Source organism: Rutidosis leptorrhynchoides, chromosome 2, assembly GCF_046630445.1.
Source record: "Rutidosis leptorrhynchoides isolate AG116_Rl617_1_P2 chromosome 2, CSIRO_AGI_Rlap_v1, whole genome shotgun sequence".
NCBI lineage: Eukaryota > Viridiplantae > Streptophyta > Magnoliopsida > Asterales > Asteraceae > Rutidosis > Rutidosis leptorrhynchoides.
Window position 1 is genome coordinate 440,654,451 of NC_092334.1, and position 18,130 is coordinate 440,672,580.

The 18,130-nt window shown below is 34.3% G+C and overlaps 2 protein-coding genes across 2 annotated transcripts; one reads left to right on the plus strand and one right to left on the minus strand.

Annotated features, from left to right (window-relative positions):
• Positions 1 to 8,342: 8,342 nt before the first annotated feature.
• LOC139892437 (protein NRT1/ PTR FAMILY 2.11-like) lies at positions 8,343 to 11,628 on the plus strand. Its single transcript, XM_071875526.1, has 4 exons — positions 8,343 to 8,439; positions 9,603 to 9,820; positions 10,096 to 10,646; positions 10,728 to 11,628. The coding sequence occupies exons 1-4, from the start codon at positions 8,343 to 8,345 to the stop codon at positions 11,626 to 11,628; spliced, it is 1,767 nt and encodes a 588-aa protein (XP_071731627.1).
• A 525-nt stretch (positions 11,629 to 12,153) lies between these two features.
• On the minus strand, positions 12,154 to 17,586 carry LOC139892438 (uncharacterized). Its single transcript, XM_071875527.1, has 2 exons — positions 16,894 to 17,586; positions 12,154 to 12,699 (listed from the first exon to the last, which is right to left on the minus strand). Exons 1-2 carry the CDS (start codon positions 17,562 to 17,564, stop codon positions 12,258 to 12,260), a joined length of 1,113 nt encoding a protein of 370 aa, XP_071731628.1. The 5' UTR covers positions 17,565 to 17,586; the 3' UTR covers positions 12,154 to 12,257.
• Positions 17,587 to 18,130: the final 544 nt, after the last annotated feature.

An 18,130-nucleotide genomic window follows, 5' to 3' on the forward strand; every position in this document is an offset into this window, starting at 1 on the left:
TAATCCATATATTAGCGTATATGTCACTGTAGACTTTATCTGACACGTTTCCTTAATTTTCTCCGTAATTCACGGGGTCTTTGGAAGTATGTATAGATATATATAATTAGAATATCATTCGATATTCAAAAATCATTTCATATCAAAACCCTTTAACTGATCGTGAGAGATGGATCCTACACCTAGCTTGGATTCCATTAGTTCCGGAAGCGATTTCTAGATGTATATTGAAGCAGACTCCGAAGTCAATGAACCAGAAGTGCCTCAACTATTTAGTTATTTTTCTTTCTGGAGGAGATGGGGGTGGGTCCGAGACTTACTCACTCGATGGAGAAATGAAGAAGGCGAGCCCTACCGCGAACCAAACTTACCTCCTAATATCGGAGAAAACGATGTACTCACCGGTGAACCTATGCGCAACACTGTATTCACCCTTCTTGCTAAAGTTTTCCACCTCGAAGTTCGCGTTACTGCAATCTCAGAAAATATTCAACCTCTACTTCCGAATACCAATCGAAGGGGAATATTAGAAGAAGTTAGGGAACTTCGAATTGATAATCAAGATCTATCGAATCAGATGAGTGGATGGATAGAAATGATAGAGGATAGGATAGAAACCCTGACAAGAATGGTGCGTGATTTACAAGCTATACTTACTACATCAACATCATCATCAACCTCAGCACCAACAACACTTGTAGCACCGACAGCAACAGTACCACCATCAGCAGCACCAGCAGCATAACCAGTACCAACAACAACAACATCATCACACGTCTCAACCTCGCAATCTATACCTCAAGCATAATCATCGTTCTACGAATCGTTCTAGATAAACTATCTTCGTCCTTCATGGCGATTATGTAATCTTTAATGTTTTAGAGATTATGTATTCTAGTTCTAGCCGTAAATCTGATGAGTTTAATATCACATTGACTCATTAAATCCATGATTACGTCTGAAGAAAATATATATGTATATATGTTTTCATAGAGATTGTAATTAAAATTTTTATTGTACAAACTGTTAATGGTGAAAATATTTTAACGGGTAGGTAATACCCGAGGAATATATAGATTTTGCATTAATAAGTTATATCGTACATTCTTCGAATCTGATTCAACAGTCATTTACTATTCTACTTACATCCACAAGATATACGTATCCGTTCACCGCGGAATAATCATTTTCATTCAATTTCATATTTGGATTTTGACCTATCAGAATCCAACAAGTGGCATAATGAAGAAAACATTTGACAAAATAAAATTTGTTAGAAACAAACAAATTAACTATGAGGAATTTTGTTAAGAATCCACGCTAACTGTTCCTAGCTAATTGTTCCTAGCTAACTGATTACATTTTATTTATCGCAATTTAATTATCGCAATTTACATTCTCGCAATTTTATTTATAGTCATTTAATTTCTGTTATTTACTTTACGCACTTTATTTATCGTCATTTAATTTTTTGTTATTTATTTTTATGCACTTTAAATATTGGGACACGTATACAAGGTTTTGACATATCATATCGACGCATATATATATATATATATATATATATATATATATATATATATATATTATTTGGAATAACCATAGACACTCTATATGCAGTAATGATCGAGTTCTCTATACAGGGTTGAGGTTGATTCTATAATAATATATATACTTTGAGTTGTGATCGAGTCTGAGACATGTACACGGGTCACGATACGTATTAATTAATTCGAATATTATATATTAAATTATAGATGAATTATTAAACTGTTAACAGTGGACTATCGACTGTGGACTAATAATATTGGACAAATTAAAATGAATTAAAATATTGATTATAACATATGAAACTAAACAATTCTTCAAGTTTGCCACTTGATTTCATCTTAAACCTCATTTGTATCTTGACGATTCCAATCTGCGTTCAAACATTTCATAATTCTTGAAAATACCTCAATCGAGAGGATGAACCTTTTTGAAAACACCTCAATCGAGAGGATCCTACACCTAGCAATATTTGTAAAATGTATCATATAGAGGTCAAATACCTCGCGATGTAACCAAATGTAATGTATTCATCCAGATGGATTAGGACGGGTCGTTATATACAAGGTCAAGCCAGACTTGTAACTCAAGATTTCTCTCAAAGACCAGGAATGGATTATGAGAAAAACTTATCCTCCTGTAATAAATGCAATTACTTTTAGATACTTAATCAACGTGACAGTTTCTTAAAAAATGCATCTCATGGATGTTGTTACTACTTATATATATGGATCACTTAATAGTGATATATATATATATATATATATATATATATATATATATATATATATATATATATATATATATATATATATATATATATATATATATATATATATATATATATATATATATATATATATATATGAATATACCTAAAGGGTTTAAGGTATCCAAAAGCATTTAATGAACCAAGGAAATATATTCCATTAAATCACAAAGGTCTTCATATGGGTTAAAACAATCGGGTCGCATGTGGTATACCCGATTAAGTGATTACTTGATAAGCAAAGGGTATACAAATAATCTTATTTGCCCATGTGTTTTCATTAAGAAAACAACATCCGGATATGTGACTATAGCTATTTATGTCGATGATCTTAACATCATAGGTACAAATAAAGAGATTCATGAAGTCATTCAACTTCTAAAGAAAGAATTTGAAATGAAAGATCTCGGAAAAACCAAGTATTGCTTTGGTTTACAGATTGAGCATATGCCTAATGGTTTACTTGTACATCAAACAAATTATACCAAAAAGGTTTTAAAACGCTTCAATGTGGACAAGGCAAAACCATTAAGTACTCCTATGGTGGTTAGATCACTCAATGTTGACACTGATCCATTTCGTCCCCGAGAAGAACATGAAGATATTCTTGGTTCAGAAGTTCCATATCTTAGTGCAATTGGAGCTCTTATAAATATTACAAATTGTACGAGACCTGACATTTCTTTTGCAGTTAATTTGTTGACAAGGTTCAACTCAGCTCCTACCAAAAGACACTAGAATGAGATCAAACAAATATTTCGATACCTCCGAGAAACTACTGATTTAGGATTATTTTATTCTAACGAATCAAAACAAGATTTAGTTGGTTATGCAGATGCAGGTTATTTATCTGATCCACATAAAGCTAAATCTCAAACTGGATATATATTCCTAAATGGAGGCACCACAATATCATGGCGTTCTTAAAACAAACTCTTGTTGCAACATCATCAAATCATGTCGAAGTGATTGCATTACATGAAGCTACTCGAGAATGTTTTTGGTTGAGATCAATGACACAACTCATTACTGATTCTTGTGGACTAAAACGCGATAAAAGTCCAACAACTATCTATGAAGATAATGCAGCTTGCATAGCACAGATGAAAGAAGGGTATATCAAAAGTGACCGAACAAAACACATACCTCCTAAATTCTTCTCATACACTCAAGATCTCATTAAGAATAACCAGATTGAAATGAGATATGTTCAATCCAGCAAAAACTCTGCTGATCTTTTCACCAAAGCACTCACAACTGCTATTTTCATAACACACGTTCACAAAATTGGAATGAGACATGTTCAAAAGATGTAAAAGATCAACGATGTCTACTTGAGGGGGAGTCAACTCTATGATGCACTCTTTTTCCCTTAGCTAAAGTTTTTTTCCCAATGGGTTTTCTTTAGCAAGGTTTTTAACGAGGCAGTACTAGTTTCTCTATAAATAAAATTGTCAGCCAAGGGGGAGTGTTATGAAAATCAAAAGTCATGCAAAGTGGCCGACAATATATTTGACTATATCTTGTGATGTTTACATATTGAAAATAAGAATAATTGTACAGTAAGTTATATACTATAAATATGCATCAAATGCAATTGTAAATGGTGTACAATTTTCTCGAATATATTTTTCTTCCTCTCTATTTTCTCTCTCCATTACATCAATAGAAATCTATAGGCCACTAAAGGTAGTTATAAACCTACTGAATTATAACAGAAATGTCAATTTCATTTTACACTGAAACATGTTTAAATTAAAGCTATTCAAAAATTATTATTGGGTATAAAAATTATATTTTGTAATTAAACAATATTTTGTACAGTGTAACACGTGAAAAATATTAAAAACTTCAGTGTTCAAAGATAGATATTCAACCACAAACATCAACGATAGCAACATTAATCATTAATTAAAAGATAGTTGTATCTAAACGTTGAATTTAATAACAGATACAGAAGCTACAAAATCGAACACTTGTGTCTTTAAAGATGACCTTTCTAATTTAATATTTCTCCTTGATTATTAAGTATACTTTATTTGGGAAAATAATAGCTACATGTACATGTAGCTAGCAAGCTACATGGTCAAATGAAAACGACCGCGTTTTATAAGATTTTACCCAACTACTTGACCAAACCTTTTTCCTATTATTTTGAAAGGCCAACAAACACATTATATTATTTATTGTTTATAGATAGATATAGATATATGTGAATAGAATACTACGTATATGAATGAATTCAAATCAAGGTTAGGAATCATTCTGAGTAAAAAATATACATGTGCATCTATTTATACGTAGAGGGTATTTAAACCCACTGTAGCCATATGAATTACGAACAATGAGTATTATTAATTACTGAACCTAAACCATATCACAGTCACTACTACATGTTGAAAATAAAAGTAGCATTACTACGTGAGAATAAACAAATAATAATAATGGAGCAATTATTTCATCTTAGCGAATACTTCCAGTTGTTGTTCCAACTGAATAAAACAAAAATTTACCAAAAAATATTTAGATGAGTTCATCTCTTCACCAACAGGTACACTTTAAATACTAATTAGAAAACGAAAACAAAGAACATTATACTAGCGCTTAAATCATATGCCAGCTCCATCACGCCTTAGACGTGCTTCAGCCATCTGATAGCACAGTATAAACGATTAACGAGTGTTATATAAAAGGGTTTGTGGCAGAGAATATGATAGCCGGATTGATCCTTGAATCGTGTAGTCACTTTCCTAATCAAGAATTTCGACCCAATTAGCCACGGGTACATGAAATCAAGATTAGGATAAGACACGGAATGGATAATTGTCTTGGCTACAAGATGATTATCCTACACAATTGTAGAGAGTAAATCTGGATGTTTGAATGTTGAAAGTGTGTTTAGAATCTCAAAATTCTGGAACCTTTCTTCATTGAATGAAGTGTTATATTTATAATTGGTCAAAAGGTACAATGAAGCATTGCAACCATTGATAAATTGCCATAATTAGAGATTCTGCAAAGAGGTATGGCGCACCACTTTAGAGGTGCGGCACACCTATGCCTTTTCCAGCCCAATGCGACGCACCAAAAGGGCAATGCGGCGCATCTGAATTCTTCTGGTGAAAACGTGGTCCCTTTACACTATATGGTGCGGCGCATCAAGTAGAGACGCACCACCTGCCTCGACAGCCAACCTTGAACCTTGTTTGTTTTTGCACAAACAAGTTTCCCACTCAAGCTAACTCGTTAACCCTTTGAAGGACTTATACAACACATTCTCCAAATTCGTTATAGAGCGTTAAAGATAGCTACCACTTTCAACTTAGCAAATCCAACACGTTAAAATGACATGTCGTATCACACCAAATTCACCAACAAATCCCCTCATTTTAGTGTTATCCTTGACTTACCAAAATGTAAACATAGAGTCAAACCAATGCATCAATGAAATGTTTCAGAAAATAAATTTTCACCTAGTATATTTCACATTTCAAGAACTCGGAAATCAGGGTGCTCGTACCGTTTAAACCAATTAATCCATATGAAAACGAGAAGATAATATACACATCAGTTTCGTACTTTCTACAATTAAACCTGACACTTTATAAGCCATCACTACTACAAATTCGTCAATTAGCCTTGTTATTTTTGCTAATTAGACGTGTTATTCAACACGTCTAGATGTAATAACACTAATTGTTGAACTACATATACGTATAGTGCGGTTGAAGGAACCGCTCTAAAAAACTTTATTAGGCGTGTTCATTACTAATTAGACGTGTTTTAGAAATCAATTAGATGTGTTCCTTTAGGTCAATTAGACGTATTCCGTTAGTTCAATTTGACGTGTTACATAGTGTTAATGATATTTTCTTGAATAGAGTGTTTTTTGTCCGAAGATAATATAATTGGGAAGGATGGAATAGTTACTTTTATATAATTATAATTATATTTATGTTTATATTAATAAAAAATGATAATTGATGTGTGTAGAAATAAAATGATCGTTTGGAGTCACGAACTTGTTTAAAATCAATATAGAAAACTTGCACTCGTTTAATAGACGATCATTAAAATATGGTCTAACTCAGCCCCGAGTTCATTTAAACTCGGCTCAGTGTGTACTTTTAATGAGTTAAGCTCGAATAGCTCGTGAGAAGTTCCACTCATTTTTTCCTAAAAATACGATAACTCATATAGAAACGAAAACATTTTTAAAAAATAAAACGTCATCAATCAGGAAATACAAAAAACGAGGACTGGGTCGTGACTCACACCTAAAAAATTACAAAGAAATAAAAACTATCTATTACGTGAACCGAACCCACCAAACCAAACTAACCAAGCATCAAACATAGCTAAACAAGCTAACACAAAAGTTCCACTCATTTACACCCTACTAAATGGTGTTACTTGATCAAGTCTAATCATAGGTGGGATGATAGAGTAAAGCTCGACCTGAAGGACCTTCTTTTGACCGAGGACATGACTTCTGATAGGAATGCGTGGAGGACTAGAATTAGAATAGACGAGTAGGTTTTTTTTCCAGGAGGGTATGTGTATGTTTATGTCCGGTATGTACCTTCAGGAAGACCCATACCCCACACATGTGGGATTTGGTTTGGTGTTGCTGTTGTTGTATCTTCATGTAGTGTGTTCTATGAATTTTAGCACTTTTCTTTTTACCTGGACCTCGTCTTGGTATGGGTATGTATGTGTGTGCATATATGTTTGTGTATGTATGGGTGTATGGGTATGTTTGTATGCATGTTTTTGAATGTTTGTTCGTATGTGGGTATATATGTTTTGCTTTATGCATGTCTATAGAGATATATATGCATGTTTATGTATGTATGCATGTAGGCAGAGGTATGTATGTGTAGGTAGGTATGTTCGTATGTATGTATATATGTATGTATGAGGATTGCATGTATGTATGTATGTATGTATGTATGTAGGTGTGTATGTATGTAGGTAGGTATGTATGTAGGTTTGTATGTTTGTATGTGTGTATGCGTGTATGTGTGTACCTAGGTATGTCCATATATGTCTGGGTACGGTTTTAGGCATGTATGTATGTATGTATGTATGTATGTATGTATGTATGTATGTATGTATGTATGTATGTATGTATGTAGGCTTATGTATATAGATTTGTATGGTTATTGTATGTGGTCATATATGTTTATTGTTCTTTTGGTGCAGCATTTATTGTCTTGAATTGTGGTCTGCATCGCACTCTAAGGTACGTTATATATATATATATATATATATATATATATATATATATATATATATATATATATATATATATATCGGCTCTATTAAGCGAGACAACAGTAAGCATCGATTTATTGACGACTTGACTGCCGTTTATAGCCTAAATTGAACTCCATGCATGCTTTAAAAACCATGAAAATTTGAAACTACCATTTTCATGGAGTCTCCTTTGATTTAATTGCTAATTTTTCTTTTACTCACTTTTATAGTTTTTATTTTTCCTTGTATTATTTTTTCTACTTTTGGCCGGAGGTCCCCTTGAAAGCAATCTCTTTATCCGTCGGACAGAGAGAGGGAAGACTTTCTCTACTCTTTGAGTGTTTCACTCGGGGTGGAGAAATGACTTCTCTTTATCTAAAGATAGAGGTAGGATTGTCTACGTCCGAGTAGATAAATGACTTCTCTTTATCTAAAGATAGAGGTAGGATTGTCTACGTCTCACCTTCCACATACCTTATGCATGCGAGATTGGGTTTGTTGTTGTTGATAGTCTAATCATACGTGTTCAACCGGTCAGACCCATGTCATAAACCACATGGGACCCGCTTCCCCTAAGTCATTTTTGTGAATTCTATAAATACATACAATACCTTCCCACTCATTTTCATCATAATCAAAATATCATATATGTGAAAGTTTTGTTGTGAGTCAAAGATTCACACACACTTACTTACTTCTACATATAAACAATTAATTAACTAATCAATTAGTAAGTTAATTACATAGAAATAGAGAAATGTTAAAAATGCAGAAGAAGGTGGAAAATATGAAGTACGGAGATGAGAAAGTTGAAGTCAAAGAGCTCAACTATAGAGGAGTCAAAGCCATGCCCTTTGTTATAGGTATATAATATATATATAAAAAAAAGAACTCGAGTATATTGATTAATTGTTATAAACTAGTTTTTTAACCCTCGCTTCGCACCGGGGTTCAGTTTCCAATGTATTTTATTGCGTTTATTTTGCAAAATTATTTCGTGGCTAACGATGATGTCGTTGAAGCGCAACTCGAGTCGAACGAAATAACCCGTCAAAGATTTAGATGTTATCTTAAATTAACAATATATGTGTATTTTCGCGTTTCGTTATGGAGTTGTTGACTTTTTAAAATTTAACGCAATTAACTCGTTAGCTTATATTAAGACTCCGTATGATTTAAGAATAGAATGTTTACCGAGTAATATCAAAAAAATTACTAAATAATTTTTTAAAAAAATAATAAGACCCATATGTATATGTTGTTAATAGATGAAAATAGTTACGGAGCCCGTGATGAAAAAATCAACGTGCATGAAATGTGGACTCAAATATTTAGCGTTTTTTAAAAAGTTGTTGACATTGTGTTCGTAAAGTTATTTCGAGCTTAACGATGGTGTCGGAAAAATTTAACTCGTTGCGGGCGAGAAGATATGACCCGTTGAATATTTGAGTGGAGTTTATTTAAGATTTTTTTATGAAAATGTTGGTTTGACACTTTACCTCCTTGTTTGGGGGGTCGATTTTATTTTTTGTACAAAGTGTGGGGGACTTTTTTGAAGGAAAAAAAAAAGGTGGAAGGACGAAAATGCCCTTGATACTATTCATAATTTTTGTCTAATGGATAATACGGTAATTATTAACGATTCATGATAAGATACATGAACTACACAAATGTGACCGATTTTTCATGGTGTTAGTCGATTTTGTGTTTGGTTTACACGTAATTCAATCATACTAAACATTGTTTAAACAACGTCTCAAAAAAGTTCTTATAATATCTTGATTAAGATATTCAAATTTCAACTTTAGGATGATGCTCAGTGCATGACAAATGAGAGTATTCGATGCGAATAACTTGCCTTTAAAAAAAAAGATGATGCTCAGTGAATTACAACATGTTTTGTAAAGTTACAAAAGCTATGTAACTAAGATAATTCAAATCGTAAGAAAGTATAACTAAACAACATGTCACAACTAGAAAAACACAATGATTCAATGTTTGTACTCGAACTCGTTTTAATGTGTAGGAAACGAGACGTTTGAGAAGCTAGGAACCCTTGGGACGTCGATGAATCTACTCGTATACCTAACTACGGTGTTCAATATGAAGTCGATAACGGCTACAAATCTCATCAACGTATTCACTGGCACGTGTAACTTCGGTACTCTTGCCGGAGCATTTCTCTCCGACACCTATTTTGGTCGCTACAGGGTTTTAGGAGCAGCTTCCATTTCATCCTTCCTGGTACAACCATCTACTTTTGATTTGATTATACAAACATACAAACAATGTAAAAATAGAAAGTAGAAAATCAAGTACTACGTGATTAATAGTATATGATTGGTAACTTTATGAGTTTTTACCAAAGTTATTATTGGCTAGCAGTATTGAAGTAGCACTCTAATTATGCGATTATAGTTTCGTGTTCAGAAATGGACAATATGTATATATTTGTGTTAGGGTATGCGAGTTGACTATTTTTTATTTTTTAAATCTGAGGTTTTATTGGTTCGATTCAGGGGATGCTTGTACTAACATTAACGGCTGCAGTCTCAACGCTTCATCCGCCTCATTGTGTAGACGCCCCTTGCGTCGACCCAACACCATGGCAGATGGCTTTTTTGCTCACCGGATTTGGATTTTTGATCGTTGGAGCTAGCGGAATTCGGCCATGTAACTTGGCCTTTGGAGCTGACCAATTCAACCCAAACACTGAGTCCGGTAAAAGGGGAATTGCTAGTTTCTTCAATTGGTACTACTTTACGTTCACTTTCGCTATGATGGTATCATTGACGATTATTGTTTATGTACAAGCGGATATCAATTGGGCTATTGGATTAGGTATCCCAGCGTTCCTTATGTTCTTGTCGTGTTTCGTGTTTTTTGTGGGCACGAGGATTTATGTCAAAGTGTTGCCTTACGGTAGCCCGTTGACTAGTATTGTTCAAGTCCTCGTAGCTACCATCAGGAAAAGAAAAGTGGTGGTTCCAGAGGAACCGCTAGCATCTCTGTTCAATCATGTCTCGTTGAAATCCGTGAACTTAAAACTTCCATACAGCAAACAGCTCATGTACTTAAACTCTAAACTCTTAACCTTAAAACACGCTTGTAAAATATATATATATATATGATGAGTTCAATCTTACAACAGGTTTTTGAACAAGGCGGCGATCATAACCCCGAATGACAAAATTAACCCTGATGGAACGTCGGGAAACCGTTGGAGACTTTGTAGTATGCAACAAATTGAAGAAGTGAAATGTGTGATCAAGACTATACCAATTTGGTTATCTTGCATAATCTATAGTGTTTCGATTAACCAAATGCAAACCTACACGGTCTTTCAAGCGCTACAATCTGACCGTCGGCTCAAGCCAAGCTCATTTGAGGTTCCAGCCGCGTCCTACAGTGTCTTCCAAATGCTAGCCCTTACCATATGGATCCCAATCTATGACCAAATATTAGTTCCATGTCTCCGAAAAATAACAGGAAAAAGACAAGGAATCACACTCCTCCAACGAATTGGAGTTGGAAATTTTATCGCTATATTTACGATGCTTGTTGCAGCTTTAATCGAAACTAAAAGGAGAGACATTGCACATTCGGAGCCAACACTCGGGGTTGAAATAGGAAAAGGGGCAATATCGTCTATGTCAGGCTACTGGCTAATCCTTCAATTAGTGGTAGCCGGGCTTTCAGAAGGGTTTGCCGTCATTGGTTTCATCGAGTTTTTCTATAGGCAGTTTCCCGAAAACATGAAAAGTTTTGCAGGTTCTTTCTTTTTTTGTGGGCTCGCTATGTCGAGTTATTTGAGTAGTTTCTTGATATCAGTTGTTCATAGAACGACTCGTGAAGGTAGGTCGAGAAATTGGTTGGCTCAAGACTTGAATGAAGCCAAGTTAGATGACTACTATTATTTAATCATGGGGTTGGAAGTATTAAACTTTATGTACTATTTGTTGGTGGCTAGATGGTACAAGTACAAAGACATTGAAGAAGACCAAGCTAATGTGGCTTTAGAAGATATGTCTACCCAAAAACATATTGCTTGAACATGTGGTGAAAATGACAATTGTACATGTCTCCTATATATTTATTGTGGATATAAGTAGCTATTGTGATTTTAAGGGTTTACTTATAATTGTCTACTAGTATCTATGATAGATCTCCATAAAGGTTTTGGGATCGGTATTGTGACCAACCAACCTTTAAATTTAACCAACCCAGTAACACGAACCTTGTTCACTTTCGCGCAATGATCTCAATTTGTTGAAACGAGAAACAGACACGTCCAAATACAAATATTCCACCACGGGACTCGAACTCAAGATTGATGAATTACCTTTATACCGCTAGGCCAAAGGTCTTTTGATTTCGATGCAATGACTTCCATTTAGCTAGTAAAATATAATCTACCACACAAATTTCAAAATAAGTATCAAACAACACAAAATTATGTAAAACAGGAAGATTCTCAAATTGTTTCTTATCTGGGTGCGAGTTACTCGCCAACAATATGTGCCCATTTTAACTTGTCTAGACTTGAATCAACAACCCCTACAGTACACCATAAACCATGCACCAACATAATCATATACATCATTCACATGGGGTCTTTCAAAAACCAACTTTTTTAATTTTAATAAATAAAAAAAAAAACAATTAAATTAGCATATTATTATCAGGTTCCAGCGAGAACTCTCTTCAAATCCGATTTCTGTTCAGCAGTAAGCCTTGACGGGTATCTCACATCGAACTTGATTCTGAGATTTCCTTTCTTCCGCGGTTCTTTCGATATCGGCATTCCTTCATTAGGAACGGTTAACTCGTACCCCGGTTTCACCATTTCGGTAACCGGGATAATGAGATTTCTTCCATCGAGAGTGGTGAGTTCAATGGTCTTCCCTGTGAGAGCCTCGACGAGTGATACTTCTTGGTTCACCAACAAATCGTTGCCGTCTCTTGTGAAAACGTCGTGCGGTTTTTCATCGACTACAAATATGAGGTCAGCTGCTATGACACCGGGTTCTTGGTTTCCCTTTTCTGGAAAAGTGATTTTTGTGCCCTTTTTCCAACCGGGTCTTATCTCAATGGTTAAGATCTCTTCTACAGTCCGAACCTTACTGCATTGTCACATAAAAAATAATCATGAAAAACAGTTTAACGAAAAAAAGAATTCTACAATCACCTATAAGGTAGCACCATAGTTTCATATTAAAAAAATGTTGACCAACTTTCACTTTGACCGCTTTTGACCGAATAAATTCGACTTTGACCGACTAAATACGATGTTTGACCGATTTTGACCCGTTTAACTTATTTGACCGACTTGGGCCTAGTCAAGTCGGACCACTGAAAAACCCGATTAGTCAGGGATTAATCGGCCTATCCGACTGACTTTTACAACGCTGAGTGCTACGGGAAATATATATGTATACAAGCCAGTATAAAAAGGGGCATAAAAGGGTTCGAAATCAAGTATAGCATGCCTTACCATTATCTTGTCGTCGTAACCATAACAAGATAGAAATATAGAGAATCCATATTCAAACCCTTGCATTTCATTAAAATTTAAGAGTTACAAAACTACATACAATCTTCCCTCAAATGTGAAAAAACTATAGGTGATAACCATTTACCTAAAAAAGGTGATCTTTATATTTTACTTCCAACAGGTAAATATGTAAAGACTACACGATTAGCTAAAAATGATGCGAGTAGAACAGGATAAACCCCCTGCCCCAACCCCACCCATCAAATGTATTTTATTGTGTACAACCTCCATAAAGCACACCTTATTACATACTAATATACTATAGACCACAATTGTATAAATTTGTGTGATAATCATTAAAATGAGATGGGACTTTTGAGAATTTAGGGGGAAATATAAACAATCGTAAATATATTCCGCTCTACTCGCCCAATCATCCATTGTGAAAACTCGCATGGAGACGTAAAATGCTCTAGTCTCTCCTACTTCATAATTTCCCATAAAAGATAAACGTGCTTTCAAACCATTAATAACAACCCAAATTTGGAGCCCTAAACCACACATACCCTTACCATATAAAATTAACTTGATCCACATTAATTAAACTATAAAGTGCAAAACCAACAAAATAATAATATACAAGTTTCTTACCATAATTCCCTACATGTTCAATAGAAAAGCATACAAGTCGCCATTATTATATAACTGACTCACACTCTCTCCTTGTTTAGTATGCTAGTAGTGATTTCAGTCATTAAACATGGTTCAACTTAACAAGAAAAGCAAACTGAGCATGATTTGAATCTGAAGCTCTCCAATTTCCTGATATCAAACAATAAAGAACACATAGAAGCAAGGTTGCAATATTCGCTACTCGAGGATTAATTGGTCGAGACTTTGGAAAGAGTAATAGGTAATTCGGAGATTAATCAGGGATTAATCGGATTGTACTTTTTATACATTTAAATAATAAATTTCAGAACTATGTGTAAGTATAGAAGAAAACCATAAACATTAACATAAAAGTCTAAAACCTTTCATTTTGTTCAAGAACTCTAAAAATTTTAGTTTAAATTCATAATAAAATGTTGACCAATTTTGACTTTGACAGACTTTGATCAACAAATCCGATTTTGACCCATTAACCGACGTTGACCGATTAATTAAACGGATTTTGAAATCGGAAAAGACTGTTCTTAATAACGAGTAATCGGGGATTAACCGGGAAGTAATCGGGTTTTTTACAACAATGCATAGAAGCAAGAAGTGGGAAAAATACTCGTTTGATTTCTAGTATATTCTTAGCAAAAGAAAAATGAAGGTAAATGTAGTGTAAAAAGTGTAGGTAATAGAGTTCAGTTTCAAACTTTTTTAATTGGCAAGTTTTATTAATGAAAAGTAACTGAAAATGTGAAGGGGCTAGTTATGTTAATCAACAGGTAACTAAATTATAGCATTATCAAAACAAAATGTAAGTAGTATCTTGTTTTAAAGTTATGCAAACAATTCAATAGATAATGTTCAAACTAGAAAAATTCATGTGATAAGTGTCTATGATGTAAAGTGAAACTATTTTGAGTGTTTTTGCTACAAGTTAAACTATTAATCAACAATTAAAAAGCTTTGTGCGCAAAGTATGCATGCTTACGGCTCTATATAAAGATTTGTCATTAAAGTCTTAATGGAAGATTGCTTTATTTTAAGTGGTGGTTTCTCTGAAATTTTTCAAAAGAAAGATAAAACCTTATACATTCCGTAGTATCACAAAAATGGAATGTTTTGCTTCTTTAATGATGATATGACGGGAAAGAAATATACGACACCTTTCTTGGAAAAATGTACGGAGTACTTTAAAAAGAGTAAGTACTTGATAAATAATGTTTTTCCAAAAGTAAATTAACATGCACAATAATGGTCGTGTTAGCAAAAGCCAATATAACATTTTGATCATGAAAAGAGGGTAATCGATATCCTTTTATGTAACGTTAGGCACCTACATTTCCAAGAGGATGACCCTATTTAAGTAAAGCGGTTATAAATTTTCAGATCTTTTCGATGGGTTGTACATGAAAATTACGCCATACACGGATATCTTGAACTCACCAGGTACACGTTTAACAAAGTATTGCATTCATTTTACTATTTCAGGTGTAAGTTGAGAAGGTACAAGCACAACCAGTAAACGAAAAAAGGTAAGAATCGTCATTTTGTTATGTTGTGTATTGTAGATGGTAGATGGTAGCTATACTAGTGACTGGCCATTATGTAAAATATGCTGGAGTCTGTAACAAAAATATTTTTAGGCCATGTATGAATGACTGGTAGAGTAGTGGTGGGTGCACAAAAAGGTAAATAACTAAGAAAAAATAAGAACATGATAAGCAGAGTTCACGACATTTTGAAAAGGGAACTACACAAACATACTGATTATGAAGCTTGATTATAAGTAATTACTCTTAATATTAGTATACTACACTACAAATATACTTAGATAGCTTTTATCGAAAGATATGTAACAACAAAACATTTTACAATCTTCCATATAGATTAGATAGTGCTGCATGTCAAACCGAAAGAAATCAACTCATATCTAACAATTACTTTAAAAATGCTTAACTCATACTAAATATTACAATCATGTGTGCTTACTACAGTAATTAAACAGTAAGAGTAACTTTTTTGACATATCTAGAAGTGGTAATTAGAATATTTTTCATGACTGAGTCCCCTCCCACCCAATGTTATACTTAGAGTTTATGAACGAAGTCACTTTGATGACAAACTAATTTTTTCAAGTTTTATGATGATCCAAAAAGTTTCTAATTTGTTCATTATCAAGCTTACTTCTGGTCAGTACATAAAGCGTTATCAAACATTATCTTACAGTTTTAAAACGCGTCATAATTACCCTCCTAATTGCTCTTCAACAAATCAACAAAAGTGCATTGATAAAAAAAAAAATTAAAACGAGCATCCCAATTAAATATAAATAACAATTCAACATCAATTTTCTGATTTGCAGGCTCCATTCCCCGGAGAAGTTACATATGTTGGTAGTTGCTCTCAAGATTTTCAATACCGAATTTACGTATGTAACTAACTTCGGGTAAACATTTAGCATGGTTCTTTAGTTTACTTTGAACAAGATCCTAGTTTTCACTGCTAAACAAACGGACAGCAGGAAAATGGAACTTATTTACAGGTATAGATTATTTCCTGGAAGAGACCAAAAATGCTAAAGTATATATCTCAATATCAACGCCAAACGTTATCTTATATCACTTGTCATGCAATAAACATCACATGCCAAAACAGATACAGAGTATAAATCAGCATAGATAATAAAATCGTAACCATTTTCAAAATCATGAAAATTAATAACAAACAACAACAAATATATAAAAATATTTTTAAAAATGAAACGCATTTATGATCGAACTGGGCTTAAGCATATTGAATCACTGCCTAACGTAAGAGCCTGTGAATCTGTGACAGATTATCCGATCGCAACCCCACGCGGAAAATACTGATATGAACTAAACTCTCCTATTTGATTAGATCAATCGTAACCTAAAAATCATCTAATCTTCTACATTACCAATATTCAAACAACAAATCACTTAGGCTACATTACAACAATGCACCATCATACATCATATTCCTAACCATCAAGCATATCAGATAGTTTATGTATAGCTACAACATTTTGAGTCAATCAAATCACATTAACTTAATATATACCATATATACCATAAACATCACAATAATCATAAAATAAAATTATATATACAAATACAAAAAATAGTAATAAAAGTAAACATACCCGGAAGAATCAAGAATGGTTCTAGAGATCTTCATTTTCTTCTTAGCACCTTTATAAAGATCAACCAAGCTACAAGCCAACTGATTCTCAACAGCAGGTGCTTTCTTACTACCAGATGAACTCTCTCCACCATAACCATTATTATTCACATTATTATTATTATTATTATTATTATTATTATTATTATTATTATTATTATTATTCCTAAAATAATTTCCATCTTTATACTTCCTTCCGGTCCCACCATTCGCATCAGTTTCCCTAAACAATTCCGCATATATATCCTCAGCGTCCCTAGGGTTAAACCTAAAATTAGGGTTTGGCTGCTGCTGCTGCTGCTGCTGCTGCTGTTGGTGGTGGAAGTAACTGTTGTTACTATTATGATAATTATTGTAGTAAGCGCGTCCGGAAGATGACGGCGGCGGCGGTGGAACTTGACCGGACTTGAGTGCTTCTTCACCGTACATATCGTAGATCTGACGTTTTTGTGGATCGCTGAGAACATCATAAGCTTCTGAAATTTGTTTGAATTTGGATTCTGATTCGGATTTGTTACCGTTTAGGTTTTTATCCGGATGCCAGATCATTGCGAGACGACGGTAGGCTTTTTTTAGGTCTTCATCACTTGCATTGCGATTGACTTTTAGTATGTTGTAGTAATCGATTCCCATTTCTGAATATGAGGCGGTGGCGGTGGCGGTGGCGGTGGCGGCGGCGGTGGCGCGTGAGCGAGTGGCGTTGAAAAAGGAGGGCCGGGAAAAAGGGGATATTGGTGAATTTGGGGGTTTAATGCAGTAAATAAAGAAGAGGAAGACGTGTTGGTGTGTATGAAGAAGAAACAACGGCCATGGTGTCACGCATATACTCGGGCCCACAATATGTTTGTTTTCATTTATATTTTAGGAAAAACATAGATTATTACCATTACCCTATTAACTATTAGACAAAAATAATAATAGTATAGGGATACTAACGTCATTTCATTAAAAAAGGATAAAATTGTCTTTTCCAGCCTCCTTCTACACTCTCACCACCTACATAAAACCTACCACCCCTCTCCACATTTCTAGGAGGTTCCAGCAGCTCCACCGCCGCCGCCTACACCGTCGCACCATGTCCACCGTCGCCACCTACGTCACCGTCTCCACCTCCGGTATTCCCCTCTCAACACCATCCACCATTACCTCTGCACCATCGACGCTTTCTTTTACCTCTGCACCATCGATGCTTTCTTATC

Bases quoted from the DNA above. Each gene is read 5' to 3' on its own strand.
- LOC139892437 (XM_071875526.1), top strand. From the start codon at position 8,343: ATGCAGAAGAAGGTGGAAAATATGAAGTACGGAGATGAGAAAGTTGAA. The intron at 8,440-9,602 runs GTATATAATATA...TTTAATGTGTAG, and splicing joins AGCCATGCCCTTTGTTATAG to GAAACGAGACGTTTGAGAAG. The intron at 10,647-10,727 runs GTACTTAAACTC...ATCTTACAACAG, and splicing joins CCATACAGCAAACAGCTCAT to GTTTTTGAACAAGGCGGCGA.
- LOC139892438 (XM_071875527.1), bottom strand. From the start codon at position 17,564: ATGGGAATCGATTACTACAACATACTAAAAGTCAATCGCAATGCAAGT. The intron at 12,700-16,893 runs GTATGTTTACTT...GTGACAATGCAG, and splicing joins ACCATTCTTGATTCTTCCGG to TAAGGTTCGGACTGTAGAAG.